Source organism: Leopardus geoffroyi, chromosome C1 (genome assembly GCF_018350155.1).
Source record: "Leopardus geoffroyi isolate Oge1 chromosome C1, O.geoffroyi_Oge1_pat1.0, whole genome shotgun sequence".
Taxonomy (NCBI): Eukaryota; Metazoa; Chordata; class Mammalia; order Carnivora; family Felidae; genus Leopardus; species Leopardus geoffroyi.
Window position 1 is genome coordinate 58,004,245 of NC_059328.1, and position 21,256 is coordinate 58,025,500.

The following is a 21,256-nucleotide window of genomic DNA, read 5'->3' on the forward strand; positions in this document are numbered from 1 at the left end:
CTCCCTTTTCCAACTATGCATGTGTGTGAGGCTGGATATTTTTATGCACAATTCAGTCAAAACAATATATCACAACAAATTGAATACATAAGCAGATAGGAGAATCTAATATCATCTATTAAACCCAACATTGAAGAGATTTGGAAAAATAAAAACAATGTTACCTTTTTCACTAAATGTTTTTGTTTAGAAAAATATCATTACTTTGAATAAAAATATGTTATTTATCTTAACATGTTATAGGTTTATTATTATTTTACATAATAATTATTTTTAAAATTCTTGTTTTAATTTATTATATAGTAGATACCAATAGATATAAAAAATATAAACGCAAGTTTTTAGGGTTATCAATAATTTTTAAGACTATGAAGACCAACAAGTTTGAAGGTATCTGTTTTATATCACATCATGGTTTGTATAGTAAAATTACAAGACCATTTTCTAACTTATATTCTCACTTCAATGTAGCACTTGCATATATATAATTTGAATTTGCATGTATGGCAAAAAATATATATCTAAAATTTTATAATATACTTTAATAAGCAATCTGTATGAAGTAAAAATAATAATAGCAATAATAATAATAGTTTTATTTTTCTTAGGGAATTCAGAATTGATACATCAGAGGTTCAGTGCAAAGGCTAGAGGTGAAATTTGATTATGATGTTATTTAATGGCATCCCAGATCACATGCAAAAAGTGTTTTGTGAAAAGAATAGTCAGCAGTTTATTATTAAACATTCTACCTAGAACTCTCCAAAATCCTGGAAATGTTATGACCAGCTGTAGTGTTAATCTCATTCTACACTTAGAGTGTTTCAATATGTTAGACTTATCTTTGTTCATTTTTATTTTTATTTTAGAGAGGGAGAAAGCATGCTAGTGGGGGAAAGGGCACACGGAGAGAGAGTGAGAATCTCAAGCAGGCTCCATGCCCAGTGCAGGTGGACCTGACATGGGGCTCAGTCCCACGACCCTGGGATCACGACCTGAACTGAAATCGAGAGTTGGACACTCAGCCAACTGAGCCACCTAAGTGCTCCTCTTTGGTCATTTTTAATAGTCCAACTAGTAAAAAGTGCTGGAAGAATTAATTTTTCAACATTTTTCACAGTTGAAAAAGATTCCATGACTTTTGTGTGAAATGACTTGTAAAATTGATTATTTTTGTTGTCCAGCATTAAATTGTACCTAGGAGTTCCAGCCACTCGAAGAGTCAAATATACAATGAAAATAATAATAAATAACTTTTTTTTTACTCACATGGCACCAGATACCATGTTTTGTGCTTTACCCCAATTCTTATTTAGTTAAAGTCCCCATTAACACTATTCTATGTATATTATTATCTTCCCATCAACAGTTAGAGACTGAGGCTGAGAGAAGTCAATAGATTTCATAGCTAAGCTGTCAATTGACCTATGATGCCTCTTAATACTATATATGATAATTGTATCCTACATTTCATAGTATTTGGTAATTTAATGGGTCACACTGCTGTAGAGGCAAAGGATTTTCCATAGTAAGAAAAACTGCATACTAAGCCCTCTCTTTCTTAGCTCCATTGTCTTGGTCAAAAGTCATAAAAAGTTGGGGTGCCTTGGTGGCTCAGTTGGCTGAGCTTCCAACTTTGGCTCAGGTCATGATCTCACAGTTTGTGGGTTTGAGCTCCGTGTCAGGCTCTGTGCTGACAGCTCAGAGCCTGGAGCCTGCTTCAGATTCTGTGTCTCCTTCTCTCTCTGCCCTTCCCCCATTTGTGTGCGCTCTCTCTCTCTCTCTCAAAAATCAATAAACATTTTTAACAATTAAAAAAAAGCAATAAAAACTCAAAAATGTGAGTGGAAATTTTAAAATGTCATTCCCTCACAGTGTATGGTCAAACAAATATTTCTGGACTAGAAACCAGACAATCTATGTAACTTAGCAAAGCTGAGTAAGACCTTTCTTCTTGATGGGCCTCAGATTCCTAAGGGATAGTGCAAGGAGCACTGCCTGTGGAATCAAACATCATGGATGTGAATATTGGCTATGCCACTTACTGTGTGAACTTGGACAAGTTATTTAACCTTTCTGTGGCTTAGTTTCCTCACTTATAATTTCTACCTGCATCTAAAATTCTCTAGTTCTTTGATCCCGATGTTTAGCTTATGATATCAATACCCCAGATAGTAAATTCCAGTAGTCTATTTACTATACTGTTATCACAAGAAAATAAGTGAGCTTTATTCTAGGTACCTGAACACTAAAAACATTCTTCCTTCTGTTTTCCTGTTTCATAGACGGATACATAAGAAACTAGAAATGTACACCAGTTTGGGGAGGAGAATGCGGGAGCTGGTGAATAGAGAAAAATAAGGAGACTTGATTTTATCAAATACTCTGTAGTTCTTGACTTTTCCATTATGTAATGTTATTCTAGTCAAAAAATTAAAGACAGGGGCACCTGGGTAGCTCAGTCAGTTGAGCATCTGACTTCAGCTCAGGTCATGATCTCATGGTCTGTGAATTTGTTCCCCACATCGGGCTCTGTGCTGACAGCTCAGAGCCTGGAGCCTGTTTCAGATTCTGTGTCTCTCTCTCTCTCTCTGCCCCTCCCCCACTCTTGCTCTCTCTCTGTCTCAAAAATAAATAAATGTTAAAAAATTTTTTTTTAATTAAAGACAAAACACACACACACACACACACACACATACACATGCACACTTCACTGGATGAAACTGAAATCCATTTACATAAATATTCAAGTTTTTACATGGTCTAAACTGGTGGTTTTCAACATGTGGTTGTCTGGTCAGCAGTATCAGCCTCAACTGGGAATTTGTTAGAAATGCACATTCTGAGACAAACCCAGGTCTACAGAATGAGAAACTTTGGGCGTTGCGCCCTCAATCTCTGTGTAAACAAGACCTTTAGGGGATTATGATATGCTAAAGTTTGAGAACAACTATCTAGATTCAGCTTACAGTTATCAGCTAACTATCTTCTCAAACCTGAATCTGTAGTGCCTGCATCAGAATTACCTGAAGTGCCAGTTTAAAATGAAGCTGCCTTAGAGAGGAAGTTTACCATAGTGTTGATAGCTTTGGTTCTGGAGCCAGACCTTCTGGGTTCAAAACCAGGCTCTTTGATTCGTTATTGGGCAACAAAGCCTTAGATTCCTCCTTATAAATAGAAATCATAATAATAATGCCTACCTCATAAGAATGTTGTGAGGATTAAATGTATTAATAAATAGAAAGTGCACATATTCAATAAATGTTTTCAAAAAATAGTTTGATAAAGTAAAAAATTACTGACTTATTTAATTTGCATTTCCGGGTTTTGGATTCAAGAAATACGTTTACTGTTTTTACAGCTTAATTCTTATTTCTTCTGCCCACCCAGACTGCTACAGCTTCCTCTTCTAAATCAAAAGCTCTAGTACACCTACAAAGTAGACCAGCATTTTCTGAATTATGTTACTCAAAACAGTTATTATTGGGAATTTTAATAGGTATGACACAAAGATAAGTTTCATGGACAGATAAGTTTTGGGAACTATATATATAAGGTAGAGAACACTCTTAACTTGTGATATTTTTTCATTTGTTATATAAGTTCTTTATTTATCTTTTGTATCATGATTTAAACTTTTCCATTATTTTGCCACGTCCTACCAACTGGAATATAGGCTCCTTAAGGTCTGAGATCATGTTTTGAGAATATTTAATCTCCTTCATTGTACCTAAGCAGTATGGCAGAGGGGCATGTTTGCAAGCCTTGGAACTAGACAGATTCCAATCCTGGCTTCTCCACTGATTAAACTAATTGACCTTGGACGTGTCACTTCACATCTCAGAACTGCAATTGTTTCATCTGAGAAATGGAAATAATAATTCATCTCAGAGGTTGTTGTGAGACATCTCAGAGGTTGTTAGATAGCCTTCAATAAATTATAATAGGCTTTAATAGTAATAATCAAAAAGACATTTATTTACTGCTGTTTATGTTCATTTGTGTGATGATTAATAACATGATAACATCAAGTTCTTAGAAAAATGTTTTATACTGATTTGCAAATATAATAATATATTGTCGTAGTCTCTCAGGCTACCATAATAAAATATCACAGACTAGGTGGCTTAAACGACATAAATTTATGTATCACAGTTCTGGAGGCTGGGAAGTCCAGAATCAAAGTGTTGGCAAGATAGGTTTCATTTTGAGGTCTCCTCTTTTGGCTTACAAGCAGCTACCGTCTTTCAGTGTGCTCACACAACCTTTTCTTTGTGATGCACAAAAAGAAAAACAGAGAAAGAGGGAGAGAGGCTGGTTCTCTAGCATCTCTTCTTATAAGGGCACCGATCCCATTATGAGGGCCCCATCCTCAAAGACATCATCTAACTCTGATTTACTTCCCAAAGGCTCACATCTAAACACTATCACACTGGAGGTTAAGACTTTAAAATATGATTTGGGAAATGGGACAAAAACATTCAGTCCATGACATACATATTTGAACTTATAAAATATACTCTCAAGAAAAGCAGTGTTTTAGGGGTGCCTGGGTGGCGCAGTCGGTTAAGCGTCCGACTTCAGCCAGGTCACGATCTCGCGGTCCGGGAGTTCGAGCCCCGCCTCAGGCTCTGGGCTGACGGCTCAGAGCCTGGAGCCTGTTTCCGATTCTGTGTCTCCCTCTCTCTCTGCCCCTCCCCCGTTCATGCTCTGTCTCTCTCTGTCCCAAAAATAAATAAACGTTGAAAAAAAAAAATTAAAAAAAAAAAAAAAAGAAAAGCAGTGTTTTAGGGGTGCCTGGGTGGCTCAGTCGGTTAAGCGTCCAACTTCCACTCAGGTCATGGTCTTGCCGTTCATGGGTTTGAGCCCTGCATGGGCCTCTGTGCTGACAGCTCAGAGCCTGGAGCCTGCTTCCGATTCTATGTCTCCCTCTGTTTCTGCCCCGCCCTATTCACACTCTGTTTCTCTCTCTCTCTCAAAAAAATAAAGAAAAACATTAAAAAAGAAAAGAAAGAAAAGAAAAGAAAAGCAGTGTTTGAAATTATTCTATGCTTTTTAGCAGAGTCCTCAAAGATAAGCTTTTAGAATCATAGTATTTGGTTGAAAAGTCTAAGGAACTAGAGAGAGAAATTTAAGACACAAAAGAAAAAGATTATAATGTATTTCCTGAAGTGGTCGAGTTATCCTTACAGAAAAACTAAAAGTTATTGAGAAAAGTACAGAGAAATGATCAAATGGAATTTCATTTATGATTGTATAAGATTCCAGTTAAGGGACAAAACCAGCAATGATTTCCATTTAAGAGCCATTGTCCTCTACTGCCTAGTTTCTCCTTCACTCCCTGTCCTAATATTTTAGGATTGTGACCATTTATGGGCTGTCGCCAAATTCTAAATGCAGCATAAATGAAATGTTTCTACTTTTTTGTTGGTTAAAAAATCTTTCAGTATCCTATCTTGAAGCATATAGAATCTTTTTTTTTTTTTAGTTTATTTATGTATTATATTGAGAGAAAGAGAGCGTACATGCAAGCAGAGGAAGGGTAGAGAAAGAGAGAGATCCTAAGCAGGCTCTGTGCTGTCAGAATTGAACCCGACAGGGGGTCAATCCCATGAACCACGAAATCATGACCTGAGCCAAAATCGAGTCAGACACTTAACCAACTCAGCCACCCAAGCAACACATATAGAATCTTTTTTTAGTGGTCTTCTTCAATGGCAAAGCTATTTTCTACTCATGGGTTATAGATACGTTCACTTAAAACAATACTTTTAAATAGAATTTTACATTTGGGTGGTACTTTTCTCCTATAATAAAAAAAATTATAGATTTTCTTTTCAATCAACTTAATTAACTTCCTAAAGGGTCCAAAGGAAGGGAAAGATCAGTGATGACTTTGGAAAAATGGGAAAATTGGGTCAAATGAAAAGTATATTCTCTTGATGATGATGGTAACTGTTCAAAATCAGTTAACATAGATGTTTCACGGGTAAAATCTCTAAATGATTGACTACTCCTAACAAATGCTGTTTCCACCACAGTTTGACTGATTTCATCTTAGACTGTAGGATTTAGTATAAAAACTGGGTGAGTTTCATTTAATGAACACCATAGAAAAGAATTAGTTTCATTTCTGTTAATTTCTTGCATTATTTAGAAGTAGCACAAGTGACTTACCAAATATTAATGAGAAAATTAAGGGTAGAGTCTAAAACTTGATTCTTGGCCTAAATTAAATGAAATTTATTTTACAATATATGAAAATAAGGATAATGGCAAACGTTACTTAGCATTCACTATGTGCCCATTCTAAATGTTCTCCAAACAAGTTTTATATCTCTCCCTTTAGTTATTACAGATATACCTCATTTTATTGCACTTCACAGATACTGCATTTTTTTACAAATTGAAGGTTTGCATTAAGCAACACTATCAGTGCCATTTTTCCAACATCATTTACTCATGTCATGTCTCTGTGTCACATTTTGGCAATTATCACCGTAACTCAAACTTTTTCATTATTATTATATTTGCTTTGGTGATTGATCTGTGATCAGTGATCTTTGATGTTACTATTGTAATTGTTTGGGGGCACCATGAACTGCACTCATGCAAGATGGTGAACTTCATTGGTAAATGTCGTTTGTGTTCTAAATTGTCTATCAACCAGGCATTACCCCATCAACCTCCCTCTCCTCAGCCTTGTTTATTTGCTGAGAAAGAATAATATTGAAAATAGACCAATTACTAACCTTACAGCAGCCTCTAAGTGTTCAAGTGAAAGAAAGAGTTGCATAACTCACACTTTAAATCAAAAGCTAGAAATGATTTAGCTTAGTGAGGAAGTCATGTCAAAATCCAAAATAGGCCTAAATCTAGGCCTCTGGTGCCAAACAGCCAAGCTGTGAATGCACAGGAAAAGTTCTTCAAGGAAACTAAGACTGCTATTCCAGTGAACACACAAATAATAAGAAAAACAAGACGGTCTTGTTGCTGATATGGAGAAAGTTTTATGGTCTGGACAGAAGATCAAACCAGCCCCAATATTCCCTGCCCCAACAATGCCTAATCCAGAGCAAGAATCTCTTCCAATTCTTTGAAGGCTGAGAGAGGTGAGGAGGCTGCAGAAGAAAAGTCTGAAGCTAGCAGAGGTTGGTATAGGAAGCTTAAGGAAAGAAGCTGTTTCCATAAGATAAAAGTGCCAGGTGAAGCAGCAAGTGCTGAGGTACAGGCTGCAGCACATTATCCAGAAGATCTAACCATAATAATTCCTGAAAGTAGCAACACTAAACAATAGATTTTCAATGTAGATGAAACAGCCACCTATTGGAAGAAGATATCATCTAGGACTTTAATAGCTAGAGAGAAGAAGTTAATGTATGGCTTTGGAGTTTCAAAACACAGGCTGTTTTGAAAGGCTAATGCCTTTCAAGAGGCTAATGCAGCTGGTGATTTTAAGCAAGATGCCAATGCTCATTTACCATTCCAAAAATCTTAGGGCCCTTAAGAGTTTCACTATATCTCCTCTGCCTGTGCTCTATAAATGGAACAACAAACCTGGATGACAGGACATCTATTTACAAAATGATTTACTGAATATTTTAAGCCCACTATTGAGACCTACTGTTCAGAAAAAAAGATTCCTTTCAAAATATTACTGTTCATTGAAAATGCACCTATCATTCAGGAGCTCTGATGGAGATGTAGAATGAGACTGATGTTGTACACAACATCCATTTTGCAGTCCATGGATCCAAGTCATTTTCACTTCCAAGTCTTATCATTTAAGAAATATAATTTGAATTGGGGCACCTGGGTGGCTCAGTCAGTTAAAATCCTGACTTTTGACTTCCACTCAGGTCATGATCTCATGGTTCGTGGACTTGAGCCCCACATCAGGCTCTCCGTGAGCCTGCTTGGGATTCTTTCTCTCTCTCCCTCTCTCTCTCTCCCACTCCCCTGCTGGCTCTCTCTCTCTTTCTCTCTCTCTCTCTCTCTCTTAAAATAAATAAATAAACTTTTAAAAAACATACAATTTGTAAGGCTATAACTGCATAGATAGTGATGCCTTAAATGGATCTGGGAAAAGTAAATTGAAAGCCTCCTAGAAAGGATTCATTCTTCTAGATGTCATGAAGAACATTCATAATCCATGGGAAGAGGTCAAAATATTAAGATTAAAGGGAAATTGGAAGAAGTTGATTCCAACCCTCATGGATGACTTTGAGGGGTTCAAGACTTCAGTGCAGGACATACCTGCAGATGGGGTGGAAACAACAGGAGAACTGGAATTAGAAGTGGGGCCTGAAGATGTGACTGAATTTCTACAATCTCATGATGAAACATTAATGGATGAGGAGTTTCTTCTTATGGATGAGCAAAGATGGTGGTTTCGTGAGATGGAATCTACTCCTGGTGAAGATGCTGTGAAGATTGTTGAAATGACAACACAGGACTTAGGATATTACATAAACTTAGTTGATAAAGCAGCAGCAGGGTTTGAGAAGATTGACTCCTGTTTTGAAAGAAGTTCTACTGTATGCAAAATGGTATCAAACAACGTCACGTCACAGAGCATTGTTCATGAAAGGCAGAGTCAATTGATATGGCAGACTTGACTGTTGTCTTATTTTAAGAAATTTTATGAAAACCTTCAGCAACCACCACCCTGATCAGTTAGCTGCCATCAACATCAAGGCAGGAGCCTCCACCAGCAAAAGGATTACAACTCTCTGAAAGCTCAGATGATGGTTAGCGTTTTTTAGCAAAAAACATTTTTAATTATGGTATGTATATTTTTTATACCTAATGCTATTTGTACACTTAATAGACTATAGTATAATGTAAACATAACTTTTACATGCACCAATATATAATAGGAAAACCAAAATATTCATTTGACTCACTTTATTGCGACATCCACTTTATTTTGACAGTCTGGAACCAAACCCACAATATCTCCATGTTATGCCTATATATCCATTTCTACTAAATCTTCGCAAATACAATTAAATTAAATGTAATTTAATTTCTTTCATATCACCTTAAATTTGTCTAGCTCCCATGCCTTACTAATCAATTTCAGGTAGTTTTACATTTTGTCTACTAGAAGGTTTTGTTTATATGAAAAAACTCATTTTAAAAACTGAATTAACACAGGATAACTTTTATGTATTTCAGAAACATTGTTCAAGATTTTTTTTAGGGTGCTCCCCATCTTGGCCATTTTAATGGAGTGCCATATCTATACCAGGGGCTTAGCATACATTTAATCCTCTTTGAAACTCTATATAGTAAGCATTACCAACCAATTTTATAGATGAGAAAACAGGAAGTAATAGTAGACAAAAGTACTCAGCTATTAAGTGGCCACACTAGAATTAGAACCCATGCCTGTCTGAATATTTTCTACTGAATTACATTATTTCTAATGAGTGAAAACTGAACAAGGAAAGTGAAGCCCAAACCTATTTATTTTTATGTTTTTTACCATCTACATTAATAGAAGATTTAATAGTATCTAATGGTTTCTAGTGGTCCTGAATGATGTTAAAGCGAAATTATAGATTATCTACATAATATATTCACAGTCTTATCATTTAGCTAGGTACTTGAAGGTTAATGTTACAGTAATAACTTCCCAGTCAAAACTAGTTCATGAAAACCAAACTAGAGAAAAACAGAGAGGGTAATTTTAGAAAATGAAGTCAATACCATTATTGTTTCATTTCAAGCATTACTACCTTCAGTAGCATACTTCAGTAGTAGTAGTCATGTGTGAACTAAGGCAAAGCTTTACAGAACACAACTCTTGTAATAGTTATGGAGATTTTATCTTTTATGAGTATGTCTGGTGTGTGTGTGTGTGTGTGTGTGTGTGTGTGTGTGTGTGTGTTTAAGTGTAACTCTGGAAATATTTGTAAGAGCTTTATTTATTTAAAGCTTTACAACAAACCCAGTGTGTGGCCCTAGGACTAGGGGCATTTACATCACCTATGAGCTTGTTACAAATGCAGAATCTGGGCTCATCCCAACCACTGAATCTGAATCTGCATTTTAATAAGTTTGGCTGGTGATTCATAGGCACACTGAAGTTTGGGAAGCACTACTTTACACTTTCCTTGCTGTTGATTTGTCCTTTTAGTGTGTCCAATTATAGACTATAGATAACAATTCTAAAAAAAGGGAACTTTTGGTCTTTCTCTTGCAAAAAGTATAACGAATATGTTTTTTACTAAGATATAACTGATATAACATTTCATTAGTTTCAGGTGTACAACATAATGATTCAATATTTGTATATATTGTGAAATGACCACCACAAAGTCTAGTTAATAGTCATCACCAAACATAGTTACAAAAATTTTTTTTCTTGTGATGAGAACTTTTAAGATCTATTTTCTTAACAACTTTAAAATATGCAATACCGTGCTGTTAACTATAGTCACCAGGCTGTACATTATATCCCCATGAAGTATTTTGGAAGTTTGTACCTTTTGACCACACTCATTCATTTCTCCCATCCCTTACCCTCATTTCTGGCCAGCACCAATCTGTTCTCCGAATCTATGGGCTCAGTTTTGTTTTGTTTTAGGTTCCACATATAAGTGAGATAAGACATTATTTGTCTTTTTCTAGTGACCTATTTCACTTATTTTGATCTATCTTTTGAAAGCCAGTGATAATCTGAGTAAATGTGATATAACTCTTTTCAGAGAGGAGCCTGTATTAGAATACCTTAAGTGATTTCTAACAAGGTAACCATCAGCAAAGTCAGCTGGAATGTTATGAGTTTAAATCTTTTAAATGTCAGAGATCATTGAAGAGTGTGTGTTTTGCACCACTAGCTTTCTCTCTAACCCAGAGATGTAAAATACTTCGACTATAAATTATTAATTCAGTACAGCCCTTAGTGCAGTCAAATGTTGTCTTTTTAATGCAGGAAGTTCTCACCTTGCACAGTAGCGGAGGATTATGGAAATGGCCATGGAAGCTGAAACCATGCAATGGTCTTAATAATCAATGAGGGAAAACCATGATAGTACCACCTGAGGTCTTTAAAACCTTTTTCAGAACATTAAATACTGTTACGGTTGGTTATAATTGTATAGGGAAATGGAAAAATAGTAAAAGTAATATTTATCTTGTTTGCTGTCTTTGTAAACAGTAGGAACATCAAGAATTAAAGTGATATTTTTTGTAAAAAAAAAGTTATCAAAATTAGTTTGAACATCACTTGCCTTTTCATCATGTAAATTATAGCTCACAGTGAATGTCTTTTCTATGCATCAGTGAAGTGACGTTTTAAGCTTGAATTGTCTTCCAAACTTCTGTCCTTTGTGCTTTTGTGTCATGAAACCTCTCTGAGAGTTCCTTTACTGTGAAGTTTATTACCAGCATGGCTTCCTCTAGGATGTCTTCATCCTTTTCATTACAACCGCTTTCCTTTTATGTCAATGAGTTTATCAAGTTCCTCTGGCAGCATATTTACAGTACCTTGAATAGTGACAGGCATTATCCCCACAGTCCGCTATTTCTTATTGTTTTTTAAGTTTATTTATTTATTTTGAGAGAAAAAAAGAGAGAGAGAAAAAGTCAGAGCATGGGAGGGGCAGAGAGTGAGAGAGAAAGACTCCCAAGTAGGCTCCGCACTGCCAGCACAGAGCCCGAAGTGGGGCTCACACTCACAAACCTGTGAAATCATGACCTGAGCCAAAATCAAGAGTTGGATGCTTAACAGACTGAGCCACCCAGGTGACCCTCTTTCTTCTACAACTCCAGTTATGTTTGATTCAAGTCCTCCAAGCTTGTTCGCACATTATGTTAAAAGTTCCTACTGTAATGCACGTGTACTACTTGCTGTTACTTCCTGCCATGATGCTTAAATACTTTCATTTGTATGCTTTATGTCATATTTCTTCCAAAACTCAGCTAAATAAATTTCATGATCTCCAGTTGTAGCATTGATGGCTTATTGCAAAGTCTGTGTAAGATAATAGGCTTTCAAAGTTGAAATAACTCCTTGGTCCATTGGCTGGATTAGTGAATTTGCTCTTGGTGATCAAAAGCAAGTTTTCACATTTTCATTTAATTCACCAAGAGCATTAGGGAGACCAAGAGATTTTTCAACAGTAATAGTGCTATAAATATTGAATTATTATACCTATGGTATCTATCTACCGCTGATTGACAAGAAGGCAATGCAACTACATGATGTACTGTTTGTGTGTGAACTGAATGACGGACGTTCAGAGACAAATCACTGACAGACTTTGAAGGAAGTGATGTGACTAGTCATGATGCCCATCTGTTATTTACATTGTGATTTGTGGACCCAAGAGTTAAGAGCGAAGTTTATACTTTATGCAGTTTCTCACAGTTAGTAAGTATACTGATGTTTGAGCCATGTTGTGGGGGTACAGTGTTATTTAATGAAACCATGATGATTGAAATTTGTTCATATCAGAACCGCACAAAGGGCTGCCTTACTGTGACTCAAGACTAAACTCAAAACATGGGGGTTTTTGGGTTTTTTTTTAATTTTTTTTAATGTCTATTTATTTCTGAGAGAGAGACAGAGCACAAGTGGGGGAGGGACAGAGATAGAGGGAGACACAGAATCGGAAGCAGGCTCCAGGCTCCGAGCTGTCAGCACAGAGCCTACCCGGGCTTGAACTCACACACCACAAATCATGACCTGAGCCGAAGTCGGATGCTTAACCGACTGAGCCACCCAGGCGCCCCTTAAAACATGTTTTTATAAAAGAAAAGAAAAACGAAAAACGTTAATTATACTTTGAACTGTTTAAGTCTTTGACTTCTTCTCTGAAGGTACATCTGAAATTTTTATTTTTGAAAGCCTCTGGCACTTTTATGACTGGTCACTTGCTGAGTACATAACCCTGAATCATCCATACATGGTTTATTCAATTCTACCAAATATATTAAGTACACTATGTACTTAAGTACACTAAGTACACTATGTAAGGCACTATGCTAGACTTTTTTTAAAGAAAAAAACTGTTATAGGGTTTCCCACATACATTAATTCCTGCCCCCACCAACACACACACACACACACACACACACACACACACACACACACACCTGGTACCCAGCAACATAACCACCCCTGCATGTGCGGCCTCAAAGGTTTTAGAAATGAATTTATCAGGGTTCACTAATACAAAGAGAAAACATTTCCTGAGCATGTATTTTTATGGCAGGATTTAGCAAAGGTGCTAAATCCTTTACTTACAATATTTCATAAAATACTCAGAGCAACTGCATGAGGCAGGAATTGCTAGTATTCTCTTTGCAAATGTGAAGAAACTAAGGCTCAGAGAAAAAGGAAAATTGTTCACTTAAGCAGCACTTGCTTATGAGATATTATTCAAAGCTGAATGCTGTGTTTCACTACACGTGGTTCTAAGTAGCTGAAACTGTTAAGGGCTATGAATCATGAGTTACCTCGGTTTGGGGTCAGACTTAACCTACCAAATTATTCTTTCCTGACCCGTGGTTAACAGGACTTGATTTATGTAACAGTACACAGGCTTGTGAACTCATTCCACCCTCTCCATAATGCAAATTTTGATCTTTAATGAGCATATCCCACTGTTACCCACCCCCTTTGGGCACTGACTTTTCCCCATCAGAGCACTACTCTGTGAATTTCTTCCCTGGTATGTTCCTTTGCCTGGCAGGTAAATAAAATCAGCTTTGGTGTTTGAACTGTGGTCTTTGTTTTATTGTTTGGTACCCAAGATAACACATCTAGTAAGTGACAGAGCTTGGGCACAAATCCATTCTGACTGACTTAAAACCTATATGTTTAATTTCTGTGTTTACTCATTAACTAAATGATGGGAGTAAATTGCATTCAAGTCAGCTGATGGAAGCTGATTATACAACTTTAAATCCAACTAACTCTAATTCATCCTTCGCTTTATAACAGCAAGATCCTTGCTCTTGGGGGTTCCTTCCTATCACAGTAATAATGATGTTATGAATGGTAATAATAGTGTAATAATATTAACAACAACATCAGTGACAACTTAAATACAGATAGTGCTTCCCTAGTGACAGCCCATCTTTCTTTCCCAGCTATCTCAAACCAGATATTGAAATTTCTTGTTCCCTGGTGATAACTTGAATGTGAATTTATAGAATTTCTTTCTGTAGATCTGGGTCAAAACTGGCTATATATGGGGTAGTAGGGATTGTGATAAACTAAAGAACTGTGTTCATGTGAAGGCAGCAGCCATTACTCTGTTTCTATTGCCTGTCATGGAGAAATATCAACTCAGTATTGCCAGATCTTCCTCTTTCAAGAGGTACCAAGAATCTCGATCATTATGTAGAGTTTACCACATTTTAAAATACTATGTAAACCAAACTGAACATATCTGCAGGCTGAAATGAGCCCTCTCTGTACTCTTGGCTACTTGGCTACAGATGCACTGGCTAAGAGGCAAGAAAATACAGCAGAGGCATACTGTGTGCATTTAAGCTCCCAGATTTCCTACTTTGTGTGGCCCTGGGCAAATTACTTAGCTTCTTTCAGCCTCAATTTCCTTATCTGTAAAATGGGTTTAAAAATAATAGCTATCTTATAGAGTTGTTATAAGGTAAAGATTATTTTTATCTTTAAAGTGCTTAGTAAACCTAAAATTTAATCAGTGATTTGTTGTTAATGTTTTGCCCCCCTTACTATTCCTTTGTGGACCTGCCCTTCACACCCTTCTACCTATCCCATGCCACTTATATGCATCCACTCCAAGGATATACATTATGAATATCAAGCTATAAATGACACTTAAGTTGTATAAAACAAACAAACAAAACCTTGTGTCATTTTCTTTTTTTTTTAATTTTTTTTAGAGTTTACCTATTTTGGAGAGAATCAGAGAGCATAAGTGGGGGAGGGGCAGAGAGGCAGACAGAGAGAGACAGAGAGAGAGAGAATCCCAAGCAGTCTCTGCATGGTCAGCGCAGAGCCCAAAGCGAGGCTCAAACTCATGAAACGTGAGATCATGACCTGACCCAAACCAAGAGTAGGATGCTTAACCAACCAAACCACCCAGGTGCCCCATAAATTGAGCTACTTATTAAATAGCATTGGTTGAACCATTTGGCTGAACTGATAAAACAATTTATATGATACCATTGTAGTCATAAATGAATAACTTTTTTTTGTTCAGTGAACTTGGATATGTGGCCTTTTAAAAGCTCTTTTGCCATTTTACCTTTTAAAATGTCTAACTAATGTATTTAACTTTTCAGTTTATCTTTATTAGAAGAATTTGACTGTAGCTGTAATGAATTGGAGTCTCTACCTTCTACTATCGGCTACCTTCATAGTCTTCGAACGTTAGCAGTCGATGAGAATTTCCTTCCAGAATTACCCAGAGAAGTGAGAAATAAACTTGTTTTTGTTAACTAACTTTTAATGAATATGTTTTGGGATTAAGTCTTAACTGGTGCAGTAACAATGTAGATTCATGAGTTGAGCTGTCAATGTATATAGGAGTTATCTGTATAAGTATTTATTGATTATTATCCTTTAAGTAATATGTGATAAGTGCTTATATTTGACTCAGAAAATGCATTTGACTCGAACACTACTTGCAAAGAAAAGTAATAAAATATTGTAAGTTACTCAATGCTAAGGAATGCAGTTTTAGATAATTTAAATATTTTGCTCTTAAGAATAATGATAAATAGCATTCTGGGATCATTACATTTCCATTTCTGAAGTGAAAGATTTTTAATGTAAATAGTTTTTCTAAGTATCATGTGGCATAATAATATTATTTTTATTTTAGAATTCACCAGGAGGTTCTGTTGGTTTTTCTTTCTAAGTGGGATTTTTATTTATTAATGTCAAGAAAAAAATGTGGGGTATATTTTCAATTTAACATTTTATACTAAACATTTTCATAATGAAGGAACAATAATTAATATGCTATTATTTTAAAACCAAAAGTTATGAATAGAAATAACAAGTACCATTGCAACATGAAATAAAACTTTGTCAAGGCAATGTCAACATCTTTTGAGTATGTATGATCTATTAGAAACATAGATGTGTTAGCACTCACTTGGATGGACAATAAAAACAATGTAACTTATTAAAACGATGACGTTAATGAGCATTCTAAATAACAAAATTATAAAGAAAATTATTCCTTCCTAATGTGCAAAAGAATATGAGATATATGTTGCCTTAATACCTAGAGGAATATATATTATATATACACATATTTTAAAGAGTGGGATTATAAAAAATAAAACAATAGACATATTAAGGGAGTCTTAAAAGTGACAAGGAAATCTGTAAATTGATTATTTTAAAATTAAAAATTAATATAAAATGGTTTACAGTGTATTTCTTTATTTTCTTTTGTTACCCATAGATTGGAAGCTGTAAGAATGTAACAGTTATGTCTCTACGTTCCAATAAACTGGAATTTCTTCCTGAAGAGATTGGACAGATGCAGAAACTAAGAGTCTTAAATTTGAGTGACAACAGGTATTTCTGCAACATTTCACAATCACATATTAGCTATTTACTAAAAGTAAATTATTATTATATCTTGTTAATGATTTAAAAAACATTTTCTGTCTTATGAGGTTTATAGAATGTAGATATCCATGTTTTATTGAGAAAATGGCAGAAGCTAAATTATTTTTAAACTGATATTTCTAAATTTTTGCATTTGATTAATTTCAGATCATATATTTATTATATGTTTAAATTACATAAAATGTGTACACCCAAATTTATATACTAAAACCCTCCTATATTCAGAAATCATAATATTATGAAAACATGAAAAAATTATAATAAAAAGCTACAAAATTTATTACTTAAAATATGTTTATAAGTATATATGTATGTATGCATATGTATATATTTTTGTGTACATATTTATGTCTCCAGTAAATTAACTGGACAATGTGTGTCTTGTCGACACCATCAAAATGCTGAAAGAATATTGCCAATTAGCTAATATCAAAAGCCATAAAGCTTGTACATTATGGTAAAGACAACCAAATGGCTATTTAGTCATGTTCAGAGCAAGGCAAAAAAAGAAAAGATAGGTGCTCTTCTTGTGACAGAGTTGTTATAGTGGTGGATACGCAAAAACATAAAAGCAAAACTGCAATTCATCTTTGTTTCCACCACAATTGCCCTCCAATAGGAAAGGATAAAAATAAATATCGACTGATGATAACTACTCAGTAGATAAAATGATTGTAGAATAGAACATATGAAATAAATTTCAGTCAGACAAGTGATAGAATGAGAAACAGAGATTGCAATGAAACTGTCAAAGATGGAATCATTAAGAATGTTCAGATCTGTGGGGCGCCTGGGTGGTGCGGTCGGTTAAGCGTCCGACTTCGGCCAGGTCACGATCTCGCGGTCTGTGAGTTCGAGCCCCGCGTCGGGCTCTGGGCTGATGGCTCAGAGCCTGGAGCCTGTTTCCGATTCTGTGTCTCCCTCTCTCTCTGCCCCTCCCCCGTTCATGCTCTGTCTCTCTCTGTCCCAAAAATAAATAAACGTTGAAAAAAAAAAAAAAAAAAAAAAAAAGAATGTTCAGATCTGTAAGTTTCAAGATGGATGTACGAGTTCTCATTTGTTTGTTGGTTTGAAGAAAATAATAATAATGGGATTTTCAAAAATCACATTCACTTAGTAATTCAATAATATTCCATATAAGAGAATAAGGCATTTTATTAAAAGGTTTGGGATTTAAGTTTTAAAATCAAGATGACAAGGAAGCTTCATACCTTGGTACAAGAGTAAGTCCAATCAATCAATCTCATTCTCCTGTTTGGACTGGGTTACCAGACAGGAAAATGAGAGAAATGCTTTGAATGTTCTACATGACTTTCAGCAAAATATTTTTCAAAATTTTCTAATTATATTCTTATGAATAAGATTAGGAAATATGATAATGTAGATATAATAGGAAGATGGATTCTCAGTAGATTCCATTACAGTCCCCAATGGAACTGAGCTCCATTACTGTTGTAACTTGGAGAGGGGTTTTCTCTCTTAAATTCTTGGTCTGCTCAACTTTTATTCAGTAATAATCTGCATGATGATATAGAAAATATGCTTATCAAATATTTAAAATGACCCATAATTAGAACTAATAAAGTTGTTTTTTGACTATTTTTATTGAGGCATAATTAACATATAGTATTACATTAATGTCAGGTGTACAATATAATGATTCAATAATTCCAAACATTACTCAATGCTCATCACTATAAGTGTACTCTTAATCTCCTTTATCGCTTTCAGCCATCCCCTAACCCACTTCCCCTCTTGCAACCACAAGTTTCTTCTCTGTATTTAAATGTCTTTTTTTGTTTGTTTCTTGTCTTGTTTTGTTTCTTAAATTCCACATGAGTGAGATCATATGGTATTTGTCTTTGTCTAACTTGACTTCACTTAACAGTATACCCTCTAGGTCCATCCTTGTTTGACCTGGAAAATAGCAAGATCTCATTCTTTTTTGTGGCTGAGTAATATATATTTATAGATAGAGACATAAATATCTATATATCACATTTTATCCATCAATTTATGGATGGACACTTGGGTTGTTTCCATACCTTGGATATTGTAAATAATGCTACAATAAGTGTAGGGGTGCATATATCATTTTGAATTACAGCTTTGATTTTCTGTACCTTAGGTAGATACCCAGTAGTAGAGTTACTTGATAGTATAATATTTCCATTTTTAATTTTTTAAGGAACCTCCATACTGTTTTCCATAGTGGCTGCACCAATTTACAGTCCCACCAACAGTGCAGCAAGGTTCCTTTTTCTCCACATCCTCACCAACACTTGTTATTTCTTGTCTTTTTGATTCTAGCTATTCTGACAGGTATAAGGTAATATCTCATTGTGGTTTTGATTTGCGTTTCCCTGATGATTAATGATGTTGAGCACCTTTTCATGTGTCTGTTGACCATTTGTATGTCTTCTTTGGAAAAAAAAAATGACTATTCAGGTCCTCTGCCCATTTTTAAATTGGCTTATTTTTTGTTTGGTGTTGAGTTGTATAAGTTTTTTTATATATTTTGGATATTAGCCCCTTAACAGATATATCATTTGTAAATATCTTCTCCCATTCAGTAGATTGCTTTTTGGTTTTGTTACTGGTTTCCTTCACTGTGCAGAAGTTGTTCTTTTTTTTTTTTTTTTTTTTTGTATAGTCCCAATAGTTTAATTTTGCTTTTGTTTCCCTTGCCTGAGGAGACATATTTAGAAAAATATTTCTATGGCCTATGTCAAGGAAATTACTGCCTGCTTTCTTCTAGGAGTTTTATGGTTTTAGGCCTCACATTTAAGTCATTGATCAATTTTGAGTTTATTTTTGTGTATGGTGTAAGAAAGTAGAAAGGCTGCTAATGAAGTTATTTATTCAACAAATAGAGGATAATTCAGTAACCACAATGGGACAGACATATTGCTAGATGGTAGGGCAAAAGATATGAATAAGTCATTGAGAATCTCACAATATCCAGGAACTTATTTCGTCAGGTCAGTTATATAAGCTTAATTTTTCTCCTACTACAGTGACTAGAACATAGTATAGAGCCAACTAATATTTCTTAGTTAATGAATTAATCAATGACTTAACTTGCAAATAAAATCAATATTCAACCAAATCTGAGGCCAAATTTAACATTACTATCAGAGAAAAAACTGGATAAAAGATTAAATATGAAATGCTTGGATAAAAGATTAAATATGAAATGTCATCCAAATGTCATGACTATCACAATTTCACATTTATAATAGAATGCATTTTAAAAATTTTGGTATTATAGTTTAGGAAAAATTATTCCCATGCACTGTCAACTGCAAGATTGTTCCTATGGTCAATTTATTGCACATTTGTGATACTAAATAGAAGCTCACTTTTAACATACGTTACTGGGGGACTAAGGAGAATTGAGTGTAACTTGTCCTCCTCTAACAGTCTCTTTTCCTTACACTCCACATTTATGACTGGGTTGATGATGATTTGTCATGCATTTTGTTGTATGATTCCGGAGAGTTTCCCCCTCACATAATTTCGATGTGGCAGAATTGATATTCTACTTTCAATTCATCTCCATATGATGTGGAAAAATTCTTCCCATAGCACCTTACTTCATAATTCCTGGCTTCAATGAAATTAAATAACCAAAAACTACAAACAGTTTTTACGTAATTTAGTTTCATGTTATAAATACTAGTATAACAAATAATTTCATAAAAAGAGAACTATGATATAAATCAGTCTCCATTACTCTTTATATGCTTATTTATGTTTTATAAATATTTATGAGCTCAGAGAGGTTATTATATTCTTCCTAAAGTTATCTGGCTAATGCACACTGTTGCTATTTGTATTGGCTATCAATATCTTTTCAAATTTACTAAATCATTTGAAGTTGTCACTCCTTTTGCATATAATATAAACTATTTCCACAATCCTTATTAATTATTGTAATATTTTCCATTTCCATTGTCAAAATATATGTATTCACGGATTGGCTGAAATAATTCCAACATATTAAAGACTTAAGGAAATTTTCATTCCAAGTTCTATCTAAAATGCGTACCTCTATTCAAAAGTGAATATGCATAAATTAACAATGAATCCAGTGGCAGGCTTTGTTTATATTACCACTTTGCTGAGTAACTATGATGGCAATCACATATATGCCTATGCAATCACAATTTATGCATCATACACAATTTCAGGGATGTCAGATAGTATGTTGAAGTAGGCATTTGGCAATTTGGTCCTCCAAAGGCTAAAGCCAATACTAAATAGATCATTTCAATTGAATATCATAGCTGATGCCAAACTTCACATACCTCAAAATGCATTTTTAAAAATTCCCTCTTGGAATACAAAAAGGTGACAGAACAAAAGGACATGCTCTCGGGAGTCATCTATAGGATCTGTAGATTCCTTTAATAGTATGACAGACATGACCCCTTCCCATCATGGAGTCTACAGTTCTGTGGGGAGTTCAGCCAGCAAAACTGTAATCACAAAAATAAATATATAATTACAAACTATGATGTGTTCCATCAAAGAAAGTATAAGGTACTTAGAGACTACACTGGGGAAAGTTATTTAAATAAGGAGGCAGGAAAAGCCTCTTTGAGAAAATGGCATTTAAGAGCTAAAAGACATGTGAGAATTAGTTAAGTGAAGTTGTGGAGAAAG

General features: G+C 34.9%; 1 protein-coding gene across 12 annotated transcripts in view; it reads left to right on the forward strand.

The window, feature by feature from the left end:
• Positions 1-21,256, forward strand: part of LRRC7 (leucine rich repeat containing 7) — a 552,029-nt gene that overhangs the window by 416,981 nt on the left and 113,792 nt on the right. For all 12 annotated transcript variants that reach the window (XR_006712370.1, XR_006712369.1, XR_006712368.1 and 9 more), the window contains 2 exons: positions 15,286-15,415; positions 16,419-16,534. Coding sequence is in view for 9 of the 12 variants with exons in the window: in XM_045477806.1 (XP_045333762.1) it covers positions 15,286-15,415; positions 16,419-16,534 (246 nt within the window). In the remaining 3 variants the exon portion in view is untranslated. The remainder of the gene's footprint in view (positions 1-15,285; positions 15,416-16,418; positions 16,535-21,256) is intronic.